The sequence below is a fragment of the Perna viridis genome, chromosome 9 (assembly GCF_037379345.1).
Source record: "Perna viridis isolate PV_CMFRI_1.1 ecotype Kerala chromosome 9, ASM3737934v1, whole genome shotgun sequence".
NCBI classification, from domain to species: Eukaryota; Metazoa; Mollusca; class Bivalvia; order Mytilida; family Mytilidae; genus Perna; species Perna viridis.
In genome coordinates this window covers 41,241,083-41,267,663 of record NC_142453.1, presented here as the reverse complement: position 1 = coordinate 41,267,663, position 26,581 = coordinate 41,241,083, and the positions used below count along the sequence as shown (strand labels likewise).

General features: G+C 31.7%; 2 protein-coding genes across 2 annotated transcripts; one reads left to right on the top strand and one right to left on the bottom strand.

Annotated features, from left to right (window-relative positions):
• Positions 1 to 310: 310 nt before the first annotated feature.
• On the top strand, positions 311 to 13,803 carry LOC148608554 (glutamate receptor-like). Its single transcript, XM_088546000.1, has 13 exons — positions 311 to 450; positions 1,329 to 1,460; positions 2,062 to 2,307; positions 3,485 to 3,663; positions 4,674 to 4,838; positions 5,292 to 5,447; positions 6,896 to 7,084; positions 7,986 to 8,092; positions 8,998 to 9,088; positions 10,195 to 10,522; positions 11,644 to 11,864; positions 12,509 to 12,759; positions 13,314 to 13,803. The coding sequence occupies exons 1-13, from the start codon at positions 366 to 368 to the stop codon at positions 13,606 to 13,608; spliced, it is 2,445 nt and encodes an 814-aa protein (XP_088402126.1). The 5' UTR covers positions 311 to 365; the 3' UTR covers positions 13,609 to 13,803.
• A 433-nt stretch (positions 13,804 to 14,236) lies between these two features.
• On the bottom strand, positions 14,237 to 17,645 carry LOC148608553 (uncharacterized). The gene is made up of 6 exons (XM_088546001.1): positions 17,453 to 17,645; positions 16,803 to 16,858; positions 16,417 to 16,572; positions 16,049 to 16,150; positions 15,133 to 15,183; positions 14,237 to 14,444 (listed from the first exon to the last, which is right to left on the bottom strand). The coding sequence occupies exons 1-6, from the start codon at positions 17,557 to 17,559 to the stop codon at positions 14,290 to 14,292; spliced, it is 627 nt and encodes a 208-aa protein (XP_088402127.1). The 5' UTR covers positions 17,560 to 17,645; the 3' UTR covers positions 14,237 to 14,289.
• Between the last annotated feature and the right edge of the window lie 8,936 nt (positions 17,646 to 26,581).

The window sequence follows — 26,581 nt, the reverse complement described above, 5'->3', positions numbered from 1 at the left end:
GAACACACAGATACATAAAATATGTTTCATTGCATCGATCAGATTTCGTTTCATGTAACTAAATGAAATACCCTAACGGATAATTTCAATTTTATGATTTAATCCAGAAATTGAAATAGCTACAGTATAACTGAACATGCAACATGCTAATTTGTTTGTTTAAGAAATTTATTCTTTTCTTTGACTCATTATTTAATCCCTTTATTAGTTTACTTGTAACTTTCCAAAATTAAATTCAATGCTTGAATAATTATTCAGAACTTCCTTTCTAAACGGAAACTCAGTCTCTATAGGAGAATGATCAAATAGATGCACAATTTACAACATTAATGAAATTGGTTCTATCGATATTAATACGGTGAAACATGTGCAGTGTTTTACTCCAGTATTTGTCAATTTGGATATTAATGTTCTTCATTATTATTTCAAGTCAACAGACGATACATATAGGTAAGTTTTATGACAACAAAACGTCATTTTTACCCTTCAAGTTCAATTTCTTTATTTGTCGTATAAAGGATATACGCTGCTTTATTTAAGGTAAGCAAACATTTTAAAGGGTTGAGAAATCTTTTGACAAAACAATGCGAAGAAAATATATATTGGTCAGTGTATTCATTTTTAGATATAATCATTTGAAATTATGACGGAAAAAGGATTCCTCTAGATCTTTTCATGTTAGTAGGTTAATCTGTTAAAAACACTGAAGGAAGAAATAGTAATCAAGGAAACCAAGGTTATAGGGATTTCATTAAAAACTTCTCAAATTATATTTAAATGTGTGTTTAATGAAATTATGAAAAGTAAAGTGGGTGTCACTGCATACTATATTAATGCTATGAAATTGTTAAAACCGAAGGAGTCCAAACATCTGACAAAAATAGCTGAACATGACTAGCGAGCATCCTAAATCTATTTCACTGTGAAGGTATGGTATAAGTAGATATTATGTTTTGTGAATTTGGTAATGCGTCAACAGTGTGTTTGCATAGTATATTAACTTAAATGCTTTTATTTAAATACCCCTTGCGTTTTGATTTTAATTCACATTTCTTCGGGAATCTAAATTAGTGATTTGTTCTAGAAACAAAAACAACGAGAATTGATACTCATAGGACAAAGGTTTTTTTTCCCTAGTTATAATTATTCGATAATTTTGATAAGCAAACACACGGGATGAAAATTATTTCTTACACTTTAGAAAATGTGTATGTATTAACAAACATAAAACGGTTGTTCTTACTTAATTGAGCTCTGTTTGCTGTATGACTTTGCCACGAATTACATCGGTCGTGTTTGCGTTACAGTCATATATGTTTTCGTTCCAGTAACTATTATTCAAAGAAGCAAATGGTCTGATTTAGATATCGTTAATCAAACATATGATTATGATGATCTCCGAATATCAGAACATATAGAGGATGTAGATTCTAGTAATTTACAGGATTTCTTAGCTAAAGGTAATATTATATGTCCGACATACTATCAACTTTATCAAAAACTACACCAGTCTTGCCAATAGTAAAACAGTAATGTGATCAATCATTTAAAATTTCATATAATATAATTTAAATACTGGCTTAAGGATTTGTTGTTTACGTACGGGTGCTTGTGTCTAGCTTGGTTCCTTATGTTTATCAAAATGAAATTAAATTACAACCGTTTTCTCTTATATTTTATTATAAATTAATATAACCTTTTGTAAGATCGAGTAATCAAGGGACTCACGATTGTAGTGAAAACTATAAAAATGTTATCTAGGACCAAACATGGAAGACAGACCCACATAACATAGAAACATTAAAGAACCGAAAACTACATGCAGAGTAATAAAAGTAAATGAGCAACAACTCGGACTCCACTAAAATCTGGGAGCATTGACCAGGTGCACCGGTATGGTAAGCGTCCTCTGCGTTTCTAGAAGCACTCGCCGATTTGGTCATAAAACGTCAAGTCCAGGGCAGATGAAAGAGGAAATTAAAACTATGACACGTTGAACAAATCAGTAAAAATTTAGAAAAAAACATTCTGTCATTTTGGCATTGTTTTCTTTTGTTGCAGTGTGTAAAACAAACAATGTTCATGCTTATATCCTCTATGTAGAATGTAAGATAGCCTCTGTTTTGGAACGAATGTTGATTTTTCATCATATTCCGACTATTGTTATCTCAATGGACCTTTGTGATGTTGAAAGCGAGCACCTTTTTTTGTTACATTCATCTTGTTTTCTGAGCAACGCTATGATTGCAGACATAGCAGCACATAAAAAGTGGACAAATGTGATAGTTTACTATGACGAAATATTTAGTGAGTATAATTGTTTTGTTTAAATATGAGGAGTAGCTCTACCTTTTTAGAGACGGAACTTGTTTTATCAAATAGCAACTTTTTCATAATGAGTGATATCATTTAGGTCCCGATCCAGGGGAATAAGCGCAACGTTCTAGTATATCTGCTCTGCGCTTGCACCAAATTTTAAACAACTGACATTCCGTCTATTTTAAGGAAGAACCTTTTTATGATAACGTCATTTTACTTTTGAAAGGGTTAATTTTTTGGGGGTGGGGGTTTCTCTTGTATTATTTTGTTTTATATTCATGTCATACACATAATAATAATGTCACGATTATTTGAACATACACTATTGATCTTATATGGTACATATGTTTGGTGTCCATATTGCATACTAAAATGTACTAAGCGTATCAAAAATCTGATATCCAACTCATCAATAGACATTATGTCATCAAATTAAATCCGAAATCACTTAATATCTCCAAGTTATTGCGTCTTATTAATTGTTGTAATATCCTGTAAAACTGTTTTATGAGGTAGGTTGCTTTGTTATTGAGTTACAATGCCCACGTTTGTAATCAACAAAATAAATGATATTTTCTTTCGAAGGATGACTACTTTGACGTCCCTTTGGACAAAATAAAGTTTTTAAATAGACAATTTAGGAGTTATTGATCTCACTTTGTGTAATTGCAGAAACCCGTATCCTTCAATAATTTACAAATTGCATATTTTCGCTCGATTTAATTTGTTATTTCACTACTTCACAGCGGATGTTTATCATCACAAGTCATAATCATTATTTGTATCAATATTGCTATAAATTTCATATTAAAATATTTTATGTCATATTATATACATATTTAACAAACACAGACTCATGTAAGGAAACAATACGATATAGTTTTGGAATCGATAAAGATTACAAACTATTCTTAAATAAATAAAAGGAAATATTCACTCTATCACATAGTTAATGTTACAATCTAGTAACCGAAGAAATAGTTCTACATTTTTAACGCGGTATCCCTTACAATACTGGCTTTTACTTTGACATTTTCTCAAAGGTAAAAAAAAACACCTTTGGTAATTTTGTTTTACCTATATTCGATATTCACTGTGTCTAAGTTAAAATTATTCTAATAATATGCAACAACTTTTATTCCTGGTTCTATTGACGTTGTTTTAGATTCGAGATGTCTAACTGACATGATTCGCAAGCTGTCATTAAACCCTACATCAACTAGATTTGTCAATATAGACATGTATTCGAACAGTGATCGGTATCTTAAGTTTGCGTCGAAGTATCAGCCACATGGAGTTATCTTCCTTAGTTCTATTGACACTATTGAAAACACAGTAAAGCAGGTAAACCTTCATCTATATAGTACCTTATTTGCATTTTTAGTCAGACATCTACAAAGAAATGGAAATAGCAACTGCAAACACAAATCACTTTTGCTTAATTAGTTAAGATCGTAATTGTAGTGTTGACATATTGTTATTTTGCATATAACATTTCTTTTTTTTTTTATTTCATCAAAACTGAATCAAAGATTAGAATTGGAACTAGTGTATTTATGAAACATATTATTCTATATTTTTATATTTATAATATTTTCCGAATTATATTATAATCAGAGATATCACAGCGTTATTATTATTATCTTTTCATTATTCTTGTGCTGGATATATATTTCACTAAACACTGAATAAAAATTCAGTAGTACAACATCAAAATATTTATTTTTCATTTTGTATTTAAAAATATATAAATTGCTACCAACGAACTATTGCCTTCCTTTTTCTTTAAATACAACATATGTTCTACAATAGCTCAATATCCTTTGGTAAGTTTTACAAGTACCAATCGAAATTGAGTTATTCGTTTTAATTAGAAATGCATATCCATTGAATCGTGCAATTAAACTAGAAGTTTAGTTACATTCAAATGGATATGGCGAATAACGGTATGCGCTTGAATATGCCTTTTGTTTAATTCATTCATTTATCATGTCTGAGTGTTAGAGCTTTGTTTAAATTCAAAATTTGAAGGACCGACTATTGTATTAATAGATTTTAAGTAATTAAAATTTGCATGTTTGATTTGCTGTTGTATTTATTTGCAAGGCAATTATTACTGCCAAAGAATATTATGAGAGTTTAATTAATTAAATCTGCAGATTATTGTTTTGAAAGGTATTGAAATCCCATTGATGTTATTTAGTTTGTCAATAAGCGTAATTAAAATTATCAACTTCATTTCATGTTCTTATTGATTTTACCTGAAGTTGCTTTGACAAAATTGTAATTTTTGTTATCTCATTTTCTGTTTATTTTTTTCTGTCGAATCGGTTAAATATGACTTGTTTTAACAGGCTGAAACAATTGGACTTCTTCATTTACCTTGGGTGGTCCTGACAGGTACAAAGAGTTTACCTAAATTTGGAATCAAAAGCTTTCATTATAACGACATCTTATATCTTCGCTCCATAAATGAAAGTTATGATGATGAGCTTTGTATGAATGATGCTACACGTGAGGTAAATACAATTTAAAGACAGAATTCTGACTTTCCAACGAATAACATCCCGTTTTGCTACTTTTTTGTTAATTGCACATAGCTTTAAAACTTTTTTATAAAGATGTCGAAGACTTTGTCACAACTTGTTTTTTAGATATCCCAAGTTTACTTATGTGTCGTATGTTTCTATAATTGCGTTTTTAATTTTTATAACGCTATGTAATCACTATGCAAATGTTAAATTACGGATGTCTAACTATAAACGGTAACTGCTCACTTTTCCGGAGCACCTGACCTCGCATCCGTTTAAGTGGGTTTTCGAGGATGATTTTCCTCGTATTCTTATTGTTTGTGCTTTTTGTTGCTTGTCCTTGTCAGTTTATAAGTTTTCAAACGTATTTTAAAGGATTTCTTATCGATAATACACTATAGAACTTTTATTAATTCATCGTTATTTTCGCTGTTCTTTCAGGAACAACATCATATTCGTAAAGAAGCTACTATGTTTTTGGCAAAGATTTTTTCTGATGCTTTGAAAGATGTAAATATGTCATCTTTAGAAGAGTTGTCATGTAACACTATGACCTCTGTACCAAATAGGCGAAAGGTCATCGAGATAGCAAAAGAAGTATGTTCGGAATAATGTCTGCATCTGTTGAATACAGTAAATCGAAAAAAACTGTTTTCATGCTTCATGGAAAACTCACATGTAATCAGATATTTGAATTTCTAAACAAAATGAAATTTTCATACACGAAGACCCGTATTGAAGATTCAAATTGGGAAACTTCCTCAATCATAATTTGTTCCACATAACTTTACAATTTATTGAGACTCTTGCCAATCAAAATGCATCGTCTTGCTACACTAAAGCAATGTTTGTGGTGTGTTATAATAAATTAGAAATATATGCATTCAAGGCTTGTTTTCAATCGTTGGTCATATTATTTGATATAAACGACTTTTAGTGAGTTTACGCTATATTGTCAGTTGAAAATTGTCAGTAAAGATAACAGTCACTTAGCACTACTACAGTGTAAAAACGACTATGCGTCGGAGTACTCTGAATTTGGCGGAATCTACCCCAAAGCCGTTTATTTCCCAAAATCGTACAAATAATTAACAAACATTGTATATTGTAATTAAAAAAACACCAGAACAACAATAAAAATATAGTGTTTTGTGATATTGACATTTGCTGTAATGCGGATGTATACTATCAACTGACAATCGGGTGCGTCAATTTATATGAACATGTTTAGCGTATTGTATTACCTTGTATACTGTAGTTATGGTAATTATACACTGTAGTAATTGACTGTTCTCTTTACAGACAATTTTCTGGTTGAGAAATCTTATTACTACCTTCCGTTTGTGACGTTAATTGTTTTTTTTAATATGTATGCCCCTTTTTATTTTTAAAGAATAATCAAGGGAACCAAGGTTATAGCGGTAATCAAAAGAATGTAATCCAGGGACAAAGACCAGACATGGAAAATAGACATACACAACAAAGAACATAAAGTAACTAAAATCATACATACAAAGTAACAAAAGTAAATGAGCAACTCGGACTCCACTAAAATCTGGGAGCATGGACCAGATGCACCGGTAGGGTAAGCGTCCTCCGCTTTTCTAGAAACATCCGCCGAGTTGCTCATAAAAAGTCAAATCCGGGGTAGACAAACGAGGAAAGGAAAACTATGACCCATATAAAAGAATGAAGTTATTGTTGTGAACCAAAATAGAACTTTATTTCATTTTTAGTATTGTACAGTGCTTTATTTGCGACTCACAAATTATGAGTTCAATCGTCGATAGCGAATTATTATAAAGTACAATTATTTGGTGTTAATGTTATAACAACATGGACAGAATTTAATAGTCGTGGTCCAGAAAATACTTTATCAGAAATCAAAAAAATTGTCTTGACATAGATAAATACCAATGATTTGGAGCACTATATATAAATTAGATATACTGGTCATGGTAATAAACTATTTACATGTACTGCATCGCATACATTGTATTATGGTCCGAACATTCCCCTTTCATTTGCACACTGTTTATTTCCAGATTGCCGTCAGAAAAGATACTAGGGGGAAAACGTTTGAAATGTGCAGTTTATCATCTAAAACGGTTAATGCATGGCAGCATTCAGGAAAGTGGTCACCAACAACAAAGCTAAAACCAAAGACTGAAAACATTTTTAATAATGTGTTTGTTGATTTTGGAAATTCAACAATAAAAGTAGCAGCTGTTGAGGTGTGTATCAGACATAGACAGTTAAAGTGATTTGATTCGAAAAAATCCAAAATAACGATTAGGTTAAGAATCAATGCAAAGTTTGAATTCGCATTACTTTATATTATTAGGCAATACATTGTAACTGTATTTATACTATAATCTTTATTTTTAATCAACTTCAATATTAATACGATGTGTTTGTGAAGGTCTACGCAATGAATATCCCAATACATTCGAAGAAATAAAATGGAAGTACATGCAAGGGTAGGAAATCGGGAGTTATCGAGAGTCTAAGTGACTATCTGTGATTAAGGGAGAATTATTGCTGATACAAAACAACTCCCTTATTTAAAAAAAAAAGCATGGGGCCAAATGTGTCTTTTTGGAGTACCACCGTCAAGAGATAGCATATAATATCTATTTAGTTCAAATTTATCCTTTAAAAATATGTTGAAGGAAACAAACAATTCATGAATATTGTCCAAAATATCAATTGCCTTTGTACTCGGAGCAAGATAGTCAGAATCTCCCATGAAATATTCGCATTCCGTCTGTTTCTAAAATTTGAACAAATAATGTTGATTGTATTAAATAAATACACTGATCGGTGAAACGAAAAAATATCATTGGATAGAAAGCAAATGGGACGGCTAACGAAAACTTAAAACAAGAAACAAGCAGAAAGCAAATGAAGTAAACACATAAAAAGCGAACAGCACAATACCCTGGGCGAGTCGTCATGCTGTCTGTAGCAATCGACCTGCTAGTCTTTGCACACAATGCTTGTTATAGTGAGAGACATTTCCAAGAGGGTTTCGTGTTGTTTATTATTTTAAAAAAAAATCACTTCATATCGGTGATAATGGTACCCTTAGAAAATCTTGAGCGAATACTTTAATACTATTTTGATTCTTTGTAGATGGCACCGTATGTTGTATTCAATACAGACAAACGAACCAATAAAACAACCTATACTGGATTTTGTATTGACATCCTAAATCAACTGGCTCAGAGTTTTAAATTCAAGTAAGGAATTCTATCGGGATGAAACAAACTATCAACGTATTATTTAAGTATCGAACACATTTAATATTTACACAGATTCAAGCTACACGAATTTAATTTCAGATGTAAAACACTTTCTGATTGGATAAACTATTTTGTCCATCATCTCACAATGACTTATGTAATGTGACTGTGACGTCATGAACATTGTTGCTGATTCACAACTCAGATTTTGATACAACATGTAACATTAAATTAGAAGATATGACTTTTATAATTTTTCAGTCATTTAAGATAATCTTAATGGCCGTGGTGCGCACTTAGAATAACTTGGTACGCACAATAAGATTTAGGTTATTTCCTCATATATCGAAACAATATAACATACTTCAGGATGAAGGTATATCAAAAGTTATCTAGTTTAAAGAATGCTTGGTTTATTCAGTTTCGTCTTGTTCTCTATATAGGTAATATAAAGTTTAACTTCGAGAAAAAACAGTTAGGGTTTACCATTTACTTCTAAAAAAATATGAGTTTTATTCTCAGATTACAGACATGCCTGTGCACTTTTTAAAACATGATTGGAGCTAGATTGATAATATTCAAATTAACTATATGTTAAGACGTTAATATATTGAAATGTTCACCATATGTTAAAGGTCAAAAGAAAGACAAATGCCACACACAATTACTGTGTATCAAACTGTTTAAATGAGTGAAAATCATTTTGTTATTTTTTTTTAGAATTGATAACAACAGTCAACAAAATTAGGTTTTTTTTATTGAATTTCACATAAAATTTACATACCTTTCTGATATCTAGGCCATGCGCACTATGCTCATATCTTTTTCAAAAAACGTAGTCAATATAAAACTGAATGGTAAGCTCATAAATTAAGCAAAACTACATATATACATGTTTATAGTTATGATATTGTATCTCCTGCTGATAATGGTTATGGAAGTCTGAGACCAGATGGTACATGGAATGGGATGATAGGGATGGTTTTAGCAAAGGTAAGTCAATAATTATGCGGCCAGATGGTTTATGAAATTGGGTGATAAAAAGGTCTTTTCATAGATTAGTTTATAGATTAGTCATACCGTTTGAGATCATATGGTTTATGTAATGGGATTATAGGAATGGTTTCAGCAAAAGTAAGTCAGTTATTTTGAGAGCAGATGCTACATGTAATTGAACGATAGGGACGATTCTTGCTAAGGTTTGCCTATTAGTCTTCGTTGAGGGTATGTCATGTGGGATAATGCCTGCAGTTTATTTATCATGATTGAGGACAATAAAACTGAAATCTGTGCCCTGTTTCTCTGAGATTTTATTCAAATCCTTCTTTCACTCATGCTTCTGCTTCGATACATGTCATAGCACTGAAGTAGTTGGTTAAAAAGAAGATATGAACATTTTGTATATTTACAAGTCTGAGACAAAATGCTTCTTTGAATAGGATGACAACGATAGTACGTTTGTTAGTCAACATTCTGAGACCAGATTATTTTGTTTTATTTTAGATATATATGTAATAAGAATTTGATTTTAAAAGTTAATTGGTATTTCAATAAGTATGATGCAAGATTTCTCGAAGCATTTGAAGCAAGTGGTTAACAGTATTTCTACAACAACCTCAGTCGATCTTTATCGATCGCAAATGATATTTTTCCCTCTTTATCAGAACTATTAGCTGTTCGTCTAAATAAAAGGCAAAAATAAGAATTGAATTATATGTTTCATTCAAAACAATGTCATTTTTTTGTATGTTTTATTTTATTAAATATATCTTACGGTATTTTATTTAGAAAATGAATAGCAATAAAAAAAGAAATCCCAAGTTAAGTAAATGATTTGAGATGTTCAGGGTAACCTCCCTTTAAAGAAAAAAAATGAAATAACATTCCCTGTTATGAATATGAAAAACATCTATGAATTCTTCAACCCTTATTTCAACATTATCTTCATTCATTGGTGTAGGACCTACTTTAATCATCCATTTACTTACATAATATCTTGTGATAAGGCTTTCAATATGCAAGTACTTGATACAGGTAATCTGTATTCCATTTTTTATTCTTTTAATCTATGGAATATCTCAATTATCATTTTAATACAGGAAGCAGATATGGCAGCTGGGCCGTTCACGATAACTGCTGTTAGAGGACACGTTGTAGATTTTACTAAACCTTATTACGAGGAAGGAGTAGGAATACTTACTAAACGTCCACAGACTGAGAAAAATAAGGAGTACAAAATGTTCAAACCACTTTCAATAGAAGTATGGGTCGTGACCGGGATCATCGTCATGGTTATAGGTGTTCTTCTATACATCGTAAACAGGTTTAGTCCATATTCCACCAACGACGAAGACCCTCCCAATGCGTATATTAAGGGGAGTTTAGCTAGTTCTATGTGGCTTATATATGGATCGTTTGTTGAACAAGGTAATTATGGTAAAACTCGACAAGTGGCAACTAGAAATTGATACATATAATCCCTCTGAACATCCCTCTTTACAGCTGAAAAAAAATAGTTTCATTACATGTATAAAGGCTTCTTTTTTCTTTTAATTCAAAAGCAGGTCAAGACATATACAAGATATCAACACTAGAGAAAGATTGCAATTTTAGATTTTCTAAAAGATGCCGTTGATAATTTTAAAATACCTTCATTTTTCAGCCAATACATTGTAGATGTAATTTAGTAAGTTCTATTTGATATTTTGGTAATTGAATTTTCCTCTTTGACTTATATGTTTAACGACGAGTCATTCAGTATTATTGTTTTTCATTTGATCATTGCTATAGAAAATGGATAAACATACAGATGTAAATATATCCTTATTTTATACATTGAATATGTTACACTAGTTTACGGTAAATTTATTTTATTTCTTATTATTACTCACCTTGACCATTTCAATACAGTATTTGTTATACCAGCAATCTTTACAGAACCGCACAACACTACTGCGGCTATTCAACATATTTTTATAGGTGGTACAATAAGGAAACATGTTCAAATTACATTGCAAAATGTGAATTAAGACTTATTCATATATTTCTTCTATTATGTATGTACATCACTTATCTCCAAAGGTCGATGTATTTGTGGACATAGTGATTTCATTAAGTATTTGTGTACATTAAAATATATGAAATAAGATTACCAACACCATTACCGAACACTAATTCGTTAAAACATATGCAAATACTAGTACTTCCCTTTTATATTGGAAATAAAATGTGAAAGTCTATGTTTCAATGAAAAAGCATATCATATATATAAAACATGTGTTGTCCATTAAAAAGACCCCTTTCCCGATATCTTACGTTTTTCTGCCTCCCTAATCTTTCTACACATTATATTATTAAATATTCATTGAAAAATAATTTCTGAATTAATTGATTATTTGACTAGTATAACAAAGAATAAACAAAGAAACAGACCTAATGTTGTATAAAATCATTTTACTAATTAAATGATCTCTATTTCCTGCCCACTTTTGTATCATTAAATAATTTTTAAATTATTGACAGTCAAGACTGAACAGTTTTTATTTTAGGTGCTGAAGAACCTCGACCAAAGTCTTTATCTGGACGGGTTATGTTGAGTTTTTGGTGGGTGTTTACAATCCTTATGTTATCAACGTACACTGCCAACTTGGCTGCATACTTGACTGTAACAATTATAGAATCACCAATAAACAGTCTGGATGAACTAGCAAATCAAAATGAAATACGGCCACTAATTTTTCCTGGTTCTAATCTTCACACTTTGTTTCAGGTAAGTGTGCAAATTTTGTTTACGATAATATTGATGAATGAAAATAGCAGACTTAGCAATACTGCTAAAGATACATTAATTCATTCATAGCAGTTGTACGTCTTAAATATTAAAGAAACTTTCATTTCGTTGAAACTTTATTCTATTTAACCAAAATCATTCGGTCAACCAAAAGTAGTGACACAAATAGTAAACGGTAGCAATTCAAAAATGTGTAAACCATTACAAAGCTCAAAGTGGTAAGCAACTCGAAATAAAAATAATAAACATTTTGGCCTTCACCTTTTCAATCTTTCGCAAAAAATAGTTTTCCGTGTTTCATCTGGATATACAATCAGAGTTTTTTTTTTCATTTTAGTAGTTTGCAGTATTTTTACTACAATTGATTTTTTCGCGAAATGACATTTTAAATGTGTAAACTTTAACTGAACGCTACCATAGATGTTTAGTTTATTCGAATTAACATTGATTATCTCTCAATCAAGGTATGGATGAATTCAATGTTTGGAAAAGATATAAACCATTCGGATTCTAGATATATATATATTTTTACTCATACTAAATATACATCAATATCAATCTTCATTTCAATGTGTTATATTAAGGCCATTGTTGATCTTAATTTAAACCATTTCGATTCGCAGACATCAAAGTCGAAGTCAAGACAGATTATTTGGGAGCAGATGGCTGACATGCCAGAGGTGAACAAAATAGACGAAGTTCTGAGATATGTTCGTCAGGGCAAGTTTGCGTTTTTGACGGATTATTCTTACGTTGAATACCTTATGTTACAAGACTGCCTGACGTTTGCAATGGCCGACGACAAATTTAACAATGCCGGACTCGGATATGTCCTGCCTAAAAATTCAAAATTTCTTCAAGCATTTGATTATGCGTAAGTACTAATAAGATTTATCATAATATCCATACAACCAATTATATATTCGAATGGTATATAGGCCTCATATTGTGTATTGTAACCATTCATAGTATTCTTCATATCTTATCATGAAATCGATAAACGGGGAAAGCTTTCAATTACATTAAATGACAAACATACATAATTCCTTCCCAACTATGGGCAGTCCATTCGTACGTGGTAATATTAAGCTGCTGAAGAGATTACGAATTTTATTAGTAAACTCAGAACTAAAAAGCTTTGTTTGAAATTGTGTTCATTACACCGATTGAAAGCCATACATACAATTAAATCATGGCTATAATGTCCGTAGGCCTGTTCATCGTTCAAAAGGTTTGAATTGATTGACCGATGTAAAAGGTTTATGTTTACAAAATTCAAAATGATCTTTGCTGTTAATTATCGCTTTTGTTAATTCATGATTACTATTACTACCCATCCATTTGTTATCTCAGAAAAACGATATATACTGTCTCTCTTTCTGTCATATGTTTTATTTTAATTTTACACTTACGCAATATTTTTATCAGAATTATGAAGATGACAGAGGGTGGATTCATCGAACGTTGGAGACAAAAATGGTGGCCTCGTTCGGACACCTGTTCTACGTCAGAAAGATCAAGCTCTGCTCAAGCTCTTGGACTTGACAGTCTGTCTGGCTTATTCTACATGTATCTGGGAGTGATTGGGGTATCCCTGGTGCTTTTCGTATTAGAACTTATTGCTAGGACGAAAAGAGGACGATCATTTGTGGAATCCATGCAAAACAAAATAAACAAGATAAAAAGAAAACGAAAAGCGTCAGATGTTGAAGCAAAAAAGTGAACATTAACACTTTTCACTTTTCGTCTCACTGTATACATTTTTTTAGATGTTAAACACATATAATCAGAGGCTGCACTAGCGTCCGAAATTATGTCGGCAGAAACGTCATTAGCTGTAACTTTAATCTCCAGATTTCAGACATTTGATCCAACATAGGTGCCGAACACTTAATTTTTAATAAAATGGTATACTAATTGCACTGATTAATCATAAAAAAACATTCATACAGACTTCTGGTCAATTTTGATATTAAAAACCTTGGCGCCCAGGTTGTTTTAATCGCGAGATTAAATAAAAAATCGCAAAGTGCGACATTGGTAAAACCCAGATCAATCCATACTAGAGTTGAATTCTTTTTGTCGTACACTTAAAGCATTTTTTTTATTTAGAATAAAAACACTGTTTGTTTAATATTTGGTCACTTCATATCACCATTCATTTATAAATAGAATTATAAATAGTAGACAATTTGAAGTTGTCAATCTATAATTATCAAGATATTGTTAAAATTTGGAAAACATTATGTTAGTACAATATGTGTGTGTTTGTGTGTTTTCGTTTTTAAAAAAGTCATGTCTTAGTAGATATTGCCATATTATGTCAATCAATAGAAAAAGACAAAAAAGGGTTCCATGCATTTTAAACTTTATTCTCCGTAACATTCAGCCGTCTAAATTTAAGTCATCCCGTGTTTTTTGGCTTTCTATTGTCCTCTCCACAGCTTGTATTCCTTTTGTATCTTATAATAAATGTCAGTGACAGGAATCCGACTGTCAACACAACAGAGGATACAATAAATATCAGATATCCAGGAGACATTCCAGAAGAGTTTGGAACTATAAAACAAAAAGTAAGTTGTCATTTATTTAAGTAAGTAGACCGTATGGTAACATCTTACATAGATTCAAAATAACAGAGCCCAAATAATATAATAAAATGACACTTCTTACATATAAAGCTAGAACTAAAATGCATCAGGCAAAAATATCAGGATACAAAAGACCTTTTCTTTGGAAGAGTAATCAAGGGAACCCAGGTTATAGCGGTAATCAAAATGATATAATCCAGGGACAAAGACCAGACATGGAAAACAGACACACACAACAAAGAACATAAAGTAACTAAAATCATACATACAAAGTAACAAAAGTAAATGAGCAAGTCGGACTCCACTAAAAACTGGGAGCATTGACCAGGTGCACCGGTAGGGTAAGCGTCCTCTGCTTCTCTAGAAACACCCGCCGGAAATCATTTCCTAGAGTTACCTTAATCAATTTAACATCATATATAAAATTGAACTGAAACAATGAAAATATGATTATTGCTTTCGTGGCATTGTCCTATCATTTTATTTTGCATCATTCCAATATTCTATTATCATTTTCATAGCTTTTTAATTCAATGTACATCCAGAGGGATATGATTCTAATACAAGCTGTATTTTGATAGTTAAGTATCTTCTAAATGAAGTACGTTCAGATATATATTGGTTTTATACAGATTGTGTTTTCATAAGCTACTTACCTTCTAAAGATGAAATGTTGATAGAACTTGTCGTAGCATTTTTGTCATTAACTGTAAATACAGTACATAAAGCTTATCATTATAGTTCATTTCCTTACGAATATTTAGAACATAGTATTATTTGAAATATATAAACCTTTCTAAAGGCAATTATCTATACATATCTAATACACATCATTATCACCTTAATGTTCAATGTTAAAGAAAATGAATTTCTAAAAGCTAGGCAGATCCCATAAAAACAGTGATTGACTGAAATGAAACATCCCATACTTTTTATTAATACCTCCCATATGAATTTGTTTAAAAGATTGTATTCAATCACTGATAATGGAATTGACAAAATATATATTAACAGGAAAATGATCGTTTTCTAGCGATTTTTAGAGTCATGGCCCCTTCATTGTACACTATTATTATCTTTATCTTCTGGTTTGTACCTACAAATCTGTTTTTGTTTTATTAAATACTACACAGCCAAATGTATATGTTTCAGTTGACATATGAGTATTGCATGAGTATCACATGGTAATAATATATTTTTCACAAATATATGATTATGATATTTTCAATCATTATTGGAGTTCGAGTTACTAATTTATTTTTGTTACTTTGTATGCATTATTTTGGTCATTTTATGTTCTTAATTATGTGTATCTGTTTTACACGTCTCTGTCAACCCAAAATTAACATATGAGCATCACATCTTAAATATCATATAATTGCCATATGTGACACATTATGCGGTGTATACTTAAACAAGCCTACTAAACAAATAGTGCAATAAATAAAACTTTGTGAGAGACAATTTCAGTAAATCAATAGAAAGACCGTGCAATAAACTGGATTGAAATTTTGTACATTTTTTCAGACGATTTACTATGATCAACAAGAGTCGTGATTTAGGTCTACATACCGTTTCCATTTGTACAGTTCCCAGTCTGTGAATTACATGATTCAGATGCATTACACATACACTCCTTCATACAGTTTGGGCCATAAAACCCATCTTCACATGCTGAAATAATAATCTTTAAATGTTATACACCTCAACGCTAAATAATTTGAACATCGCAGCAAATCTTGTTCTAAATGAAACTTTGGTTTGGTAAACTATTGTGGATCATTGCAAAATTGTTACAGAAATATTATGATAAGTGTTTTTGTAATTTGAGTATTCATTACCAGAAACAAAAGCGGATACAATAATAAAGTGAGAAAAGAATGCTTCAAAGTAACTGAAATTCCATTTTATATATAGTCCAATCAACATATTACACCTACGAGTACTACAGTTATTCCCCTTGAATCCGCTGGGGCAGACGCAGCAATAAATAGGATCACAAACTTCAAAGGTTAGACAAGTACTGCATTCGGTTGTACAACCTTTGCTACAAAATCCCGTCGGGCACATTTGTGTATGATAACATTCTGGACAATCTGAAAGCAAAATATAGTTATGCATTAGACATACATAGTCTTATTTTTCTTAGATTGGTATTCAATATTGGCACATAAATGCTTGAATTAACCCTAGAGCAATCTTAAAGAAAGTTATATCTAGAATTAAAACATAATCTATCTGTGTTAACTAATACCAGATAAAACACCAACTAACCATGACAAGGGAAATAATTGGAAATGGCACTAGAGAGTAGTATTATTCTTACCTACACATTTACCGTTGACTTCTTTATAACCGTGGCAACAAAAGAACTTCAACAACCTAAAAATAGAACTCATTATTCTTATCGGCAAGATAAAATTAATATCATCCCAAAAATGTAATTTTAGACGTCACACGCTATTTGAATGTATAACATGTTGTAATCTCATAGACCAAATTTTGTAATATGACTGTGACGTTAGCAAATTTTTTCTTATTTTTATGGTTGATTTTGATTCTTAAATTAAATAATCAGGAATGAATGTTATATTTTCTGTTTATTAGAAGAAAAACAGATTCACACTTGATTACATACTGCTAGTACGCACAACATGATTGGGGTAATTATTTCATAGACAGAAATTTCGAAAATAATTTTCATTATTTTAGATAATCAAAATTAATTTAGTAACAAATAAAATATATATGCGGCTTTTATTATGATTTTTTTACAGCACGATGAGCTCGCGAGAGGTAACCTGTTATTTTCAACAACTGAAGGGAAATTTCAATAATATCGATTATCTGTGTCGCTAAATTATATATATATAAGCAATTGTTAACATAAGTTCCTAATTAAAAACGTATATTCAGTGCTAATCATTACGTAACACTGTTAAACTTTCTAAATCTTCGCCTACTTATCGAACTTACCCGCTGGCATCTTCATTTATACATCGGTTAGGACCTGGCTTTAAACACTGTAATGACGGCAGATTCATCACAAGTACGTTAACTATTACCAGTTTTTTCATTTTCATGAATTTATCTGATGTAGTTATATGTTGGATATACAAGGAAACTATTCATACACTCGTTCAATCCATTTCCTTTTTCATATATTAACGTTATTTATATAGCACTTAATTCCGGAATTATATTTATAGATTAATAACTCTTTGTTGATTATAATGGCGTAGCCATCGTCAAAATCACTGTCAAAAACATCCTCAATCAGGAATGGTTAAAAAAAATACACAAGTTTATCTTTTTTAAGAAGTCTTTTTAGTTACTTACTAGGGCTAATAATACAATAAGTGATATTTAGTCCTAGCTTCTTATTCTCGTGTTATATATTAGTGCAAATCATGTTTCGGAATTATATCTATGGAATAATAACCTCTTTGTTGATTATAATGGCGTAGCCATCGTCAAAATCACTATCAAAACCATCCTTAATCAGGAATGGTTAAAAAAATAGCAAGTTTATCTTTTTAAGAAGTCTTTTTCTTTTCCTTTTTTCTTTTTTTTTGTGGGAGGGTGTGGGGAGCGGGGATTTCATACTTACTTCTAAAAGACTTTGAATTGATACTCAATATACAATCTGTAGTCATCCTCGAAAATAATTACCTTCACATAGAGATCGATCGAAAGAAAACAAAATCATGACCTAATCATACGACACCTTATTGTCAACTTCCTTTTCATCTGTGTCAACTGCATATGGAGTTTTGAAACAAAAATTCATACATAATGCCAGAGTTTGCCGACTTTACGCAAATTTTCTGCATTCTACTAGATATTTTTTACAAGTAGATTTAACTGGGTAAATCGTTATGGTGTATCCATCTGTACTACAAGAACCGATTTGTTCACCGTGTTTTAATTTTTCCTTTCTCTTTTTCTGGCTCGGACTTGACATTTTATGAAAATAAGAATATACTACCAGTGCATGTGTTCCACATTCCATTTTTTATGGAATTTGAGTTGCTCATTTATTTTTGTTCCTTTGTACGTATTTTATTTTTGGTTATTCCATGTTCCTTGTTATGTGTATTTTTTCCCCGTTTCGTCTAAATCCTTGGAGTAATTGGAGATTCCACCCAGTCAATATACCGAGTACTATTAGTTTTTTTTATTTCCCTCATAAAACAGCATTTATTCAACAGTTGCTTGTCTTTAAAACTGACTATATGACTTTTCTTACCCCACCTCATCATTATAAAGACTTGTTCCCATCATTTTGGATATTGGTTTCACAGACTCTTTAAACCAGTTTGTGTGAAAAGTCAAGATGAAGAAAAACGATCATTTCTTCCACTACCTTTTGTCAACAAAGGTATACATGCAATTAATTTGGCTAACATCCTCCATAACAAAAACCTTCCAACAACATTCCCCCATATTTCAAAGACAAACCTATACCAATTATTTCATATTCCTATACTTCACGCATTGCATCCAAAATTTTCAATTATAAAAGGCTATTGCAGAACATCGAGATTGAGGACTTCAAGGATAAACCAACTGACTGTTCTTGCAAAACCTCTTCATTCAAATATGGTCCTTCTGGTCACGTCGCTATGGGAAATTTAACCATTATGGAAAACAAATTTCTACATAATATCCTTTCTAAAGGTCCCAAGTACCGTGAACCACGCTCCATAAATTGGAATTATAACTTTAAAGATCTTATGGATGCCGTCAAGGAAAATGGATAAAACGAGAACAAGAAGATATTGATTCTCTGTCAGAGTGGTTAAAGGCCGTGAGGTCTTTAATTTGAAACGAATGAAAGTTTTAAGTAGGTCAATGAGTGCCAAGACTACATCAGTTTTCAAAGACCCCGATGTAGCAAAAACATTGTCGACTATGCATGACAAATATGTTGTCGTACCAGCAGACAAAGCCGACAAACAACATTGTGTCTACGAAACGTTTTATATCCAATGTTTATTATCGGAGATAGACGTAGAAAATAATATCAGTGATACTGCTACCACTCTCTCCAAAGAAGAGATTGTGGAAAACCATAAATCTATGCTATCCTCTTTTGGTCTCTCTACCAAGGACGATGATTGTGATTTACCGTCTATGTACTGGATTCCTAAACTTCACGAGAATCCATACAAAGAACGTTTCATAGCTGGATATGCAAAATATACCACCAAACCTCTTTCAAAACTTTTATACTCACAACAGTCAAAGAGGGTCTGCAGTCCTACCATAACATTTGTTACTCCCGTAGTGGTATTAATTCAATGTGGATCCTGACAAATTCGAAAGATCTTTTGGAGACAATCAGTTCAATATTATTATCTGAATATAATAGCATTAAAATCTATATTTTTCAACACTGTATACTTCTATTCCCCATACTCAGTTAAAATCCCGACTTAAAAGTATTAAAGTCTGCGTAGTCTACAAAAATTCTGCGTAGTTTAGGCAAGCTCTGGCATAACGTATGAGTTGTGATATGAACACTCCATACGCAGGAGCCGAAGGGATGTTGCCACAGATGAAAGGAAAGTTGACAATTCTGAATGAAAAGTCATCACGTTTGTCGGAAAGTTTGGTCAATATTTTTCCTTTACCATCGATTTCTAAGTATAGGTCAAGATATGAGACTGACCTTATAGTGTCTGTAGTATCCTTTATCTCAAGTTCTTTGGGGTAGATGCAATGTATCAAATCCCCGAAATTAGGAATGTTTAAAGATAATACATCATCTATATAGCGGAAACGGAGATTGAAGGATCTAGCCAAACGATATTCTTTCTTTTTGATCAGATCGGCTATAAACTCAGCCTCATAAGTGTGAGGTAATAGGTCAGCAAGTAAGGGATCACAATTTGTTCCCATTGAAATGCCGACCGTTTGTTCAAAAACACGTCCAACACACTGGACAAAAATTGTCCATTGTAGTACATTAAAACTTTATTACATTAACTAGAGTGTAATATATTTTCAATATGCATGAATCATTTAGTTTCCCAGTAACGGTTATACCTAGATATTTTTGCTGATTCCTGATTGTAATTTTAACCAAATTTAGAGAAAATTAAGTATTGGTATTTGGTTTTAAAGAATGATTTGTTTTCCAACTTGTTAGTTTAAATATATTTTATTCGGTCAAGACAAAACGAATTACACATAAGTAAATCATACTTATTGCCGTCTTTTCCCATATTCAATAGAAAGCATGCTTTAACAATATATGACCTTTACATTAATTTAATATGAGTAAATAAGCTGAGGAGAAAAAAAATTCAGGGAAGGAGTGTAGTGTTTACGATCTTTCAACACTGCAAAATAAAATAAGAACATTTTAGTTTCATTTACGAACCATACAAATAGAAAACTGTTTTCCTCATATGTTAGCTTTGGACATCCAGAGAGTAATATGTATGCGTTTATTAAGTATCAGAAAGAAGTTTAATTTATTAAACAAAGGGTTTCTATTAATTGCATATCATGGACCAGGAAAATGGTAATGGACAACATATTCAACATAACTACCACATACACATACCGGATATGTGATGATATTTACTCGGCATGTCATATTTTGGGTATTTGGTTTATTTAGCTTTCTGGGTTTGTATGATAAGTATGTTGGTACTATGAATCAATTCTTATTCCAAGTTAAAAAAAATAACTTACATTTGTATATGGAAACAATTTTTCTTTTTGAAATGTCAGGGTTGTTCCATTCTTAAATCAAAGCCGTAATAAGCATTTCTTCGTAACATACCATTTAAATTACGGCACTAAAATGTTTTCATCATTTTTGCAATGGATAATCAGAACTGGTTATACAGTCCTTGAACCGATCCGCGCAACGATTTGACGGATCGATGACCGATGACCGATCTGATTGCAGTTTTGTTATGTAAAATGACGTAAGATCTGTTTGAAATAATAGACATGTAAAACAAAAGTATTGATTTTTAAATCTATTACATTATGTAAATATGTGTAAAATTGACAAAGAAAACAACAAAAAACGTAAAATACATAACCGCTCTGTGGTCACGTGATGCGATCACCGGTATAATGGATAGGTTTGACGGATCTATGACTGACCGGAAACTGATCGGTGATCGATGACCGATCGCAATTTTTGTTGCACGGATCGGTTCATGTACTGTATCTAAGATGAAACAAGATTTAACAAATATTCGAGTCATACTTTTCTTCGGGTTTCATTCTTTTGATTTCAGCTAGAATATTGGTTCTATCGATTACTTGCTTACCTTTTATCTATGTTCGTTTATTCACGAGTAATAACCGTTGGTATTTGCTCGCTATTGAGAATGGAGTAGTCAAATGATGTAATGTGTCATCATTAAAACGTCTGCACAGAAATCCATGATAATCAGCTATATCATTAATGAAAACAACAAATAAGAGAGGTCAGAGTAGTGAAATATGTTTGTTTGTTTGTTGGGGTTTAACGTCCGAGCAGCAATATTTCAGCTATATTCAGACAATGAACATGAAATGGATGATAAAATGAACATGAAATGATAAAAAAAAGAATGGGTCACAAGGACAACAGGGTCGACAAATTTTGATTGCCACTAGAAAAGGGGGGTGGGTAAGGTCGGGCAATTTAGCCTCCTGTGGCGGAGCGCAAAGGTTCCTACTCCTATCGAATACCACAGCAGGGTTCTTTACCGTGCGAGGAACGTGGCATCTTTCCCAACACAGTGCACCACTATGGTTTGCGGTCAGGTTTTCCGTATTATAGCCTGACAACCCCAGCATGTAACATGCCAGGGGTACCCCATTCCACCACCTGGGGCACACATCCCAGTTGCTCTGTGGGCAGAGCGCCTAGCCCCCGGCTAGGTTTCTGAGCACAATTTAGTCGCCTTTTACGACAAGCTTAGCGCTGCTGTAGGCCTATTCTTTTGACACCCGGACCTGCACGGAGCTAGTGAAATATGAGGCACACTAGATTTTCTGGCGAGGTCAATGAATTTATAACAAACGTTTGCCTATCATTCAGCATTAAAAATATTTCAAAATATCTCTTTCCTTGTCATACTTTGTCGAACGCCAATGAAAAATCGCGAAAAAAAACGGCCGCAGTTGGTTTGTTTTTTGATGACTTTAATGGAATACTTTTCTTGATTTTTGAGTATATTTTGTAAGTCGAGTAGCTAAATTTTAAAAATTGGTTTTTACAAAAGCGGGAAAACAAATTTATGAAGGGAAAAGAACTCCTTAGCAAGTAGTTTTCTCCTTTCCAAAAACACATATTTACAGAATCATATCAACTACTGGATGAATAAGTCGGATTATGTTTCGAATACACTTGTAATGTATATTCATTTCTCTTTGAAGTATGGCTCAACATACTGTATGGGTGCAGATAATAACGGTCCTCCCGATCAGATGCCAGCAAACAGTGGTAAGGGTTAAGATATTCACTACCAGTACTAATACGATCACTTACTACATCCCGTGCGTTTCTGATTTGGTCAATAGAAAATTTGTATAGGTCAAGATTCGGTGATGAAGCACATGCGTGATGCCTCACACATTGTTCATTTAATTCAGCCTGTATGTTATTTAAAGAACTTAAAGAATGCGCACGGCGTATTGCATTTAATTCATTCGGTGTTGAATAATAAGTTGATTGTCTGGTTTCAGAAAGAACCTCAATGTTCTGGATATCATTGGTAAGGGTTATTTCATCAGACTGTCCTGATATCTGTGTTGTGTCTGTTGCCGTTGATTGTAATCTAGTGTTGCTGTAAGTCATTCCCTTTCTGATAAGTATCATCCCAAAAAAGCGAACAACAAACACAATAATAAAAGCAGTTCCCAGTATGCCAGCAAACAAGACTGTATAGCGAAATGTATGGGATGATGCAAAATGGTCTGAAATATGATGGGGAAAAGAAATATGTTACTGTAAAACTAATAGTCATTTCACAAGCAGAAATATTATGAACATTCAGAATAACTTTTGCTATTAGGACAATACAATAGAAAAGTTGGATTAAGAACTATGCAACAACATTTTTTTTTGGTATTTTTTGTTGTTGTTGTTTATAACATGGCTTAAAACTGCATTTAATAAAAAATGAAATACTAGTCATCCAATTATGAATAAAAATACATGTGTTTTACATACTTACCTCCTACACTAATGTTTAAAATAGACTTTGTCGATGCATCATCTGTGTCATAATTCCATATAACAGCATATGAAATAGAAATTACTAGTATTTATTAATAATGAAAGGAAGATAAAAAAAGGAAGAACAAATCAAACTTCTTAATTAAGTTTAGATAATACTGTTTTATTATGTGATGTCAGATGTATTGTGGTTGTAAGTTATTAGATTATTAGAAATATGTACAGATTTTAGCCTAATGTAACATATGTATTACTTGGAAACATATTCAAATTTATTTACTAACTTGATGTATACTTTACTTCTGTACGTAATATAAAAAACAATAAATGCTTTTATGAGAAACCATTACCGTATGCGTAGAAGCAGATTCCCGTCTCTATATCACATGACTCCGTGTTGTTACACATACACTCATTCAAACAGCTTGGACCATAAAACCCATCTTCACATGCTGTAAATCTTTAAAGACGTTAGAAAAAAGGCTTTAATATCATGTTTTTAATATGATAAATGTATATATTTTTCACAAATTGTATTTGAAAAGTAAATTGCAATAATGCATAGGTTATATGAAATGACCTGTGCTAGGAGGCTTATACATATTTTCTTAGGTTCATTAAGATCGCAGAGTTCTAACCTATCAACTTTAATACATTTTCCAATGTTGTTATTGATAGTATTTAATATTAACCATTGAGTTATGAAACTAATCTATTACAGCTGACATAAACAACTTAAAAAGTATTAAAAATTCCCTCAAAGCATTACTCTCACCTACACAGCTACCCTTAATTTCCTTATAACCACCACAACAAAAGTATAAATTTCTCTGTAAAACGATTTATAAATGTTAAGTACATGTGTATATCCTTGTTCTTCTGTCAATATCATTGTGAGTGTTCTTTCTTTTCTTTCCTGCTGTTTGTTTTTATTTATTATTATTTTTTTTTTTGTTTTTTTGTTTTTGTTTTTTTTTTTTTGGTTGTTTTTTTTTGTTTTGTTTTGTTTTTTTTTGTTTTGCTCATTGTTCTTGTTTTGCTTATTGTGGTTTATTTTATTTGTTTTATGTGTTTGTTCTTTAAACAAACGAAATAATTAAACTTTGCATATCCACACAGTTAAGTGATTTGCAGCAGCATTGACGTTGAAGGAAGTATGAAATATTTGATATATTTTTTTTTAATATTTCAAGATAAATGTTATTCGATAAAACCTAAACTCCTAATATATACAACAAGGTCTTTAAAGTATGATTAATTATGACTTACCCACTGACATTTCGATGCTGAAGTTTACATCTGTTAGGTCCTGGCTTTAAACATTTTAAAACTGCTATATTCAGCAAAAAGAAACTAATTGATATTATTTTCTTCATCATTCATACATATATTTGATAATCTTATATATATCCCTTTTTAAGACATCAGAGGACTTCTTAAAAAACATACATTACACTGAACAAATTCCTCAAATATACGAAATATCTCACGAAAACTTTTTTCATCATTGGATTCCCAATGCGATAATTCATCCCTGAATGTTACACGTTTGAAGATATTTTTTCTATGTTTAGTAATTGTATCCATCAACACCTTCTATTTGTTAAACAGAATCAGTTTGTAGTGCTTTTATCGCTTATCTATTTAACAAATGGGTTCATGATTTGACACTTTATTTGCAAATGAGTACTATCGTTTGTTTCATATGCCTCCGAATGAAGCGTGTATGGTTGTATTATTACCTGAGTCTTTATACTTATGGCCAGAAAAAACATCAATGTCTGGTTTGTGCATGTAAAATCGGGATCTCAAAACTAGCATCATGGCAGCTTCAGTCTCGTATACTTTGTAAATTCAATTGAGAACCACACCAGTCTAGGAGAACATTTTCTAGCTTCGATGATACTTAGTTTTTTCCGAGATAGGGATGGTCAATACATGGCACCCGAATATCAATTGGCTAATCAATACCGAATATTGAACCTAAAGACTTATCGGACCATTACAACCCATAGTTCATAACGAATACCGGACATTTCGGCCCATTGACATTTCAGACCATGAAAACTTTGAGAATGCATTAGGACAATAAAACCGTATGTTATAACAATTTTTACCATTCTTAAATTAATCAGAACTTATGTTTCTCCAGGGGCGTTTAAGGTTTCACCTTCCTAGCTCATATTAAATGCTTTACCAGATAGTGTTTGATGAATATTCAATCACTTTCAGAAACTACTTGCATGCATTATTTTATTGTTAAAAATGGTGTTCATAGTGCTAGAATTAATACCACTTTAAGCCATTGAATCTACAATGATGAACCATAAAAGTTTCTTGTAACAACGCATACTTTTTGTATCGCACTAGGCTTCTCACTATAAGGCTTATTCAACAGGGTTATGTTGCTTCAAGACTCTCTATCATTAACTCGCGGATGGTTATGGTGCATCCATTTGCACCAAAAAAAAAACAACTGATTTGTTCAACGTGTCATTGTTTTTCTTTCCTCTTTCGCCTACCCTGGACTTGACTTTTTATGAGCAACTCGACGGGTGTTGAGGATTGACCGAATTAGATATTAAGACCTTTATCATTATTGTTTGTTCTATTGTTAAGGTAATAATGTTTTTAGAAATGTATGATACAGTAACGTATTTGGTAACTTGTTCTTAAATAAAATATAGAGAAATAGTTTAGTGGGCAATAAAGAAAGATGAAGAGTTGGGGAATCGGTAAAGCACATATTTATGACAAACAGTCGTTTTATTCTAATCATGAATGTAAATTGTAATATTTAGTATTTTGATAACAAAATAATACAATGTAAGTGAAAGACAGTATGAGGAAAATGCGCCAATAGGGAATGAAGATTGTGATACATTTACTTCATAGAAATGCTGAATATA

What these genes read in the sequence shown, in the direction of transcription:
- LOC148608553 (XM_088546001.1), bottom strand. Translation starts at nt 17,559, where the DNA reads ATGAAAATGAAAAAACTGGTAATAGTTAACGTACTTGTGATGAATCTG. An exon ending in ATAAATGAAGATGCCAGCGG is followed by an intron (nt 16,859 to 17,452) that starts GTAAGTTCGATA and finishes TTCTATTTTTAG; the next exon opens with GTTGTTGAAGTTCTTTTGTT. An exon ending in GGGGAATAACTGTAGTACTC is followed by an intron (nt 16,151 to 16,416) that starts GTAGGTGTAATA and finishes TTATTATTTCAG; the next exon opens with CATGTGAAGATGGGTTTTAT.
- LOC148608554 (XM_088546000.1), top strand. Translation starts at nt 366, where the DNA reads ATGTGCAGTGTTTTACTCCAGTATTTGTCAATTTGGATATTAATGTTC. An exon ending in TGGATCGTTTGTTGAACAAG is followed by an intron (nt 10,523 to 11,643) that starts GTAATTATGGTA and finishes TTTTTATTTTAG; the next exon opens with GTGCTGAAGAACCTCGACCA. An exon ending in ATCTTCACACTTTGTTTCAG is followed by an intron (nt 11,865 to 12,508) that starts GTAAGTGTGCAA and finishes TTCGATTCGCAG; the next exon opens with ACATCAAAGTCGAAGTCAAG.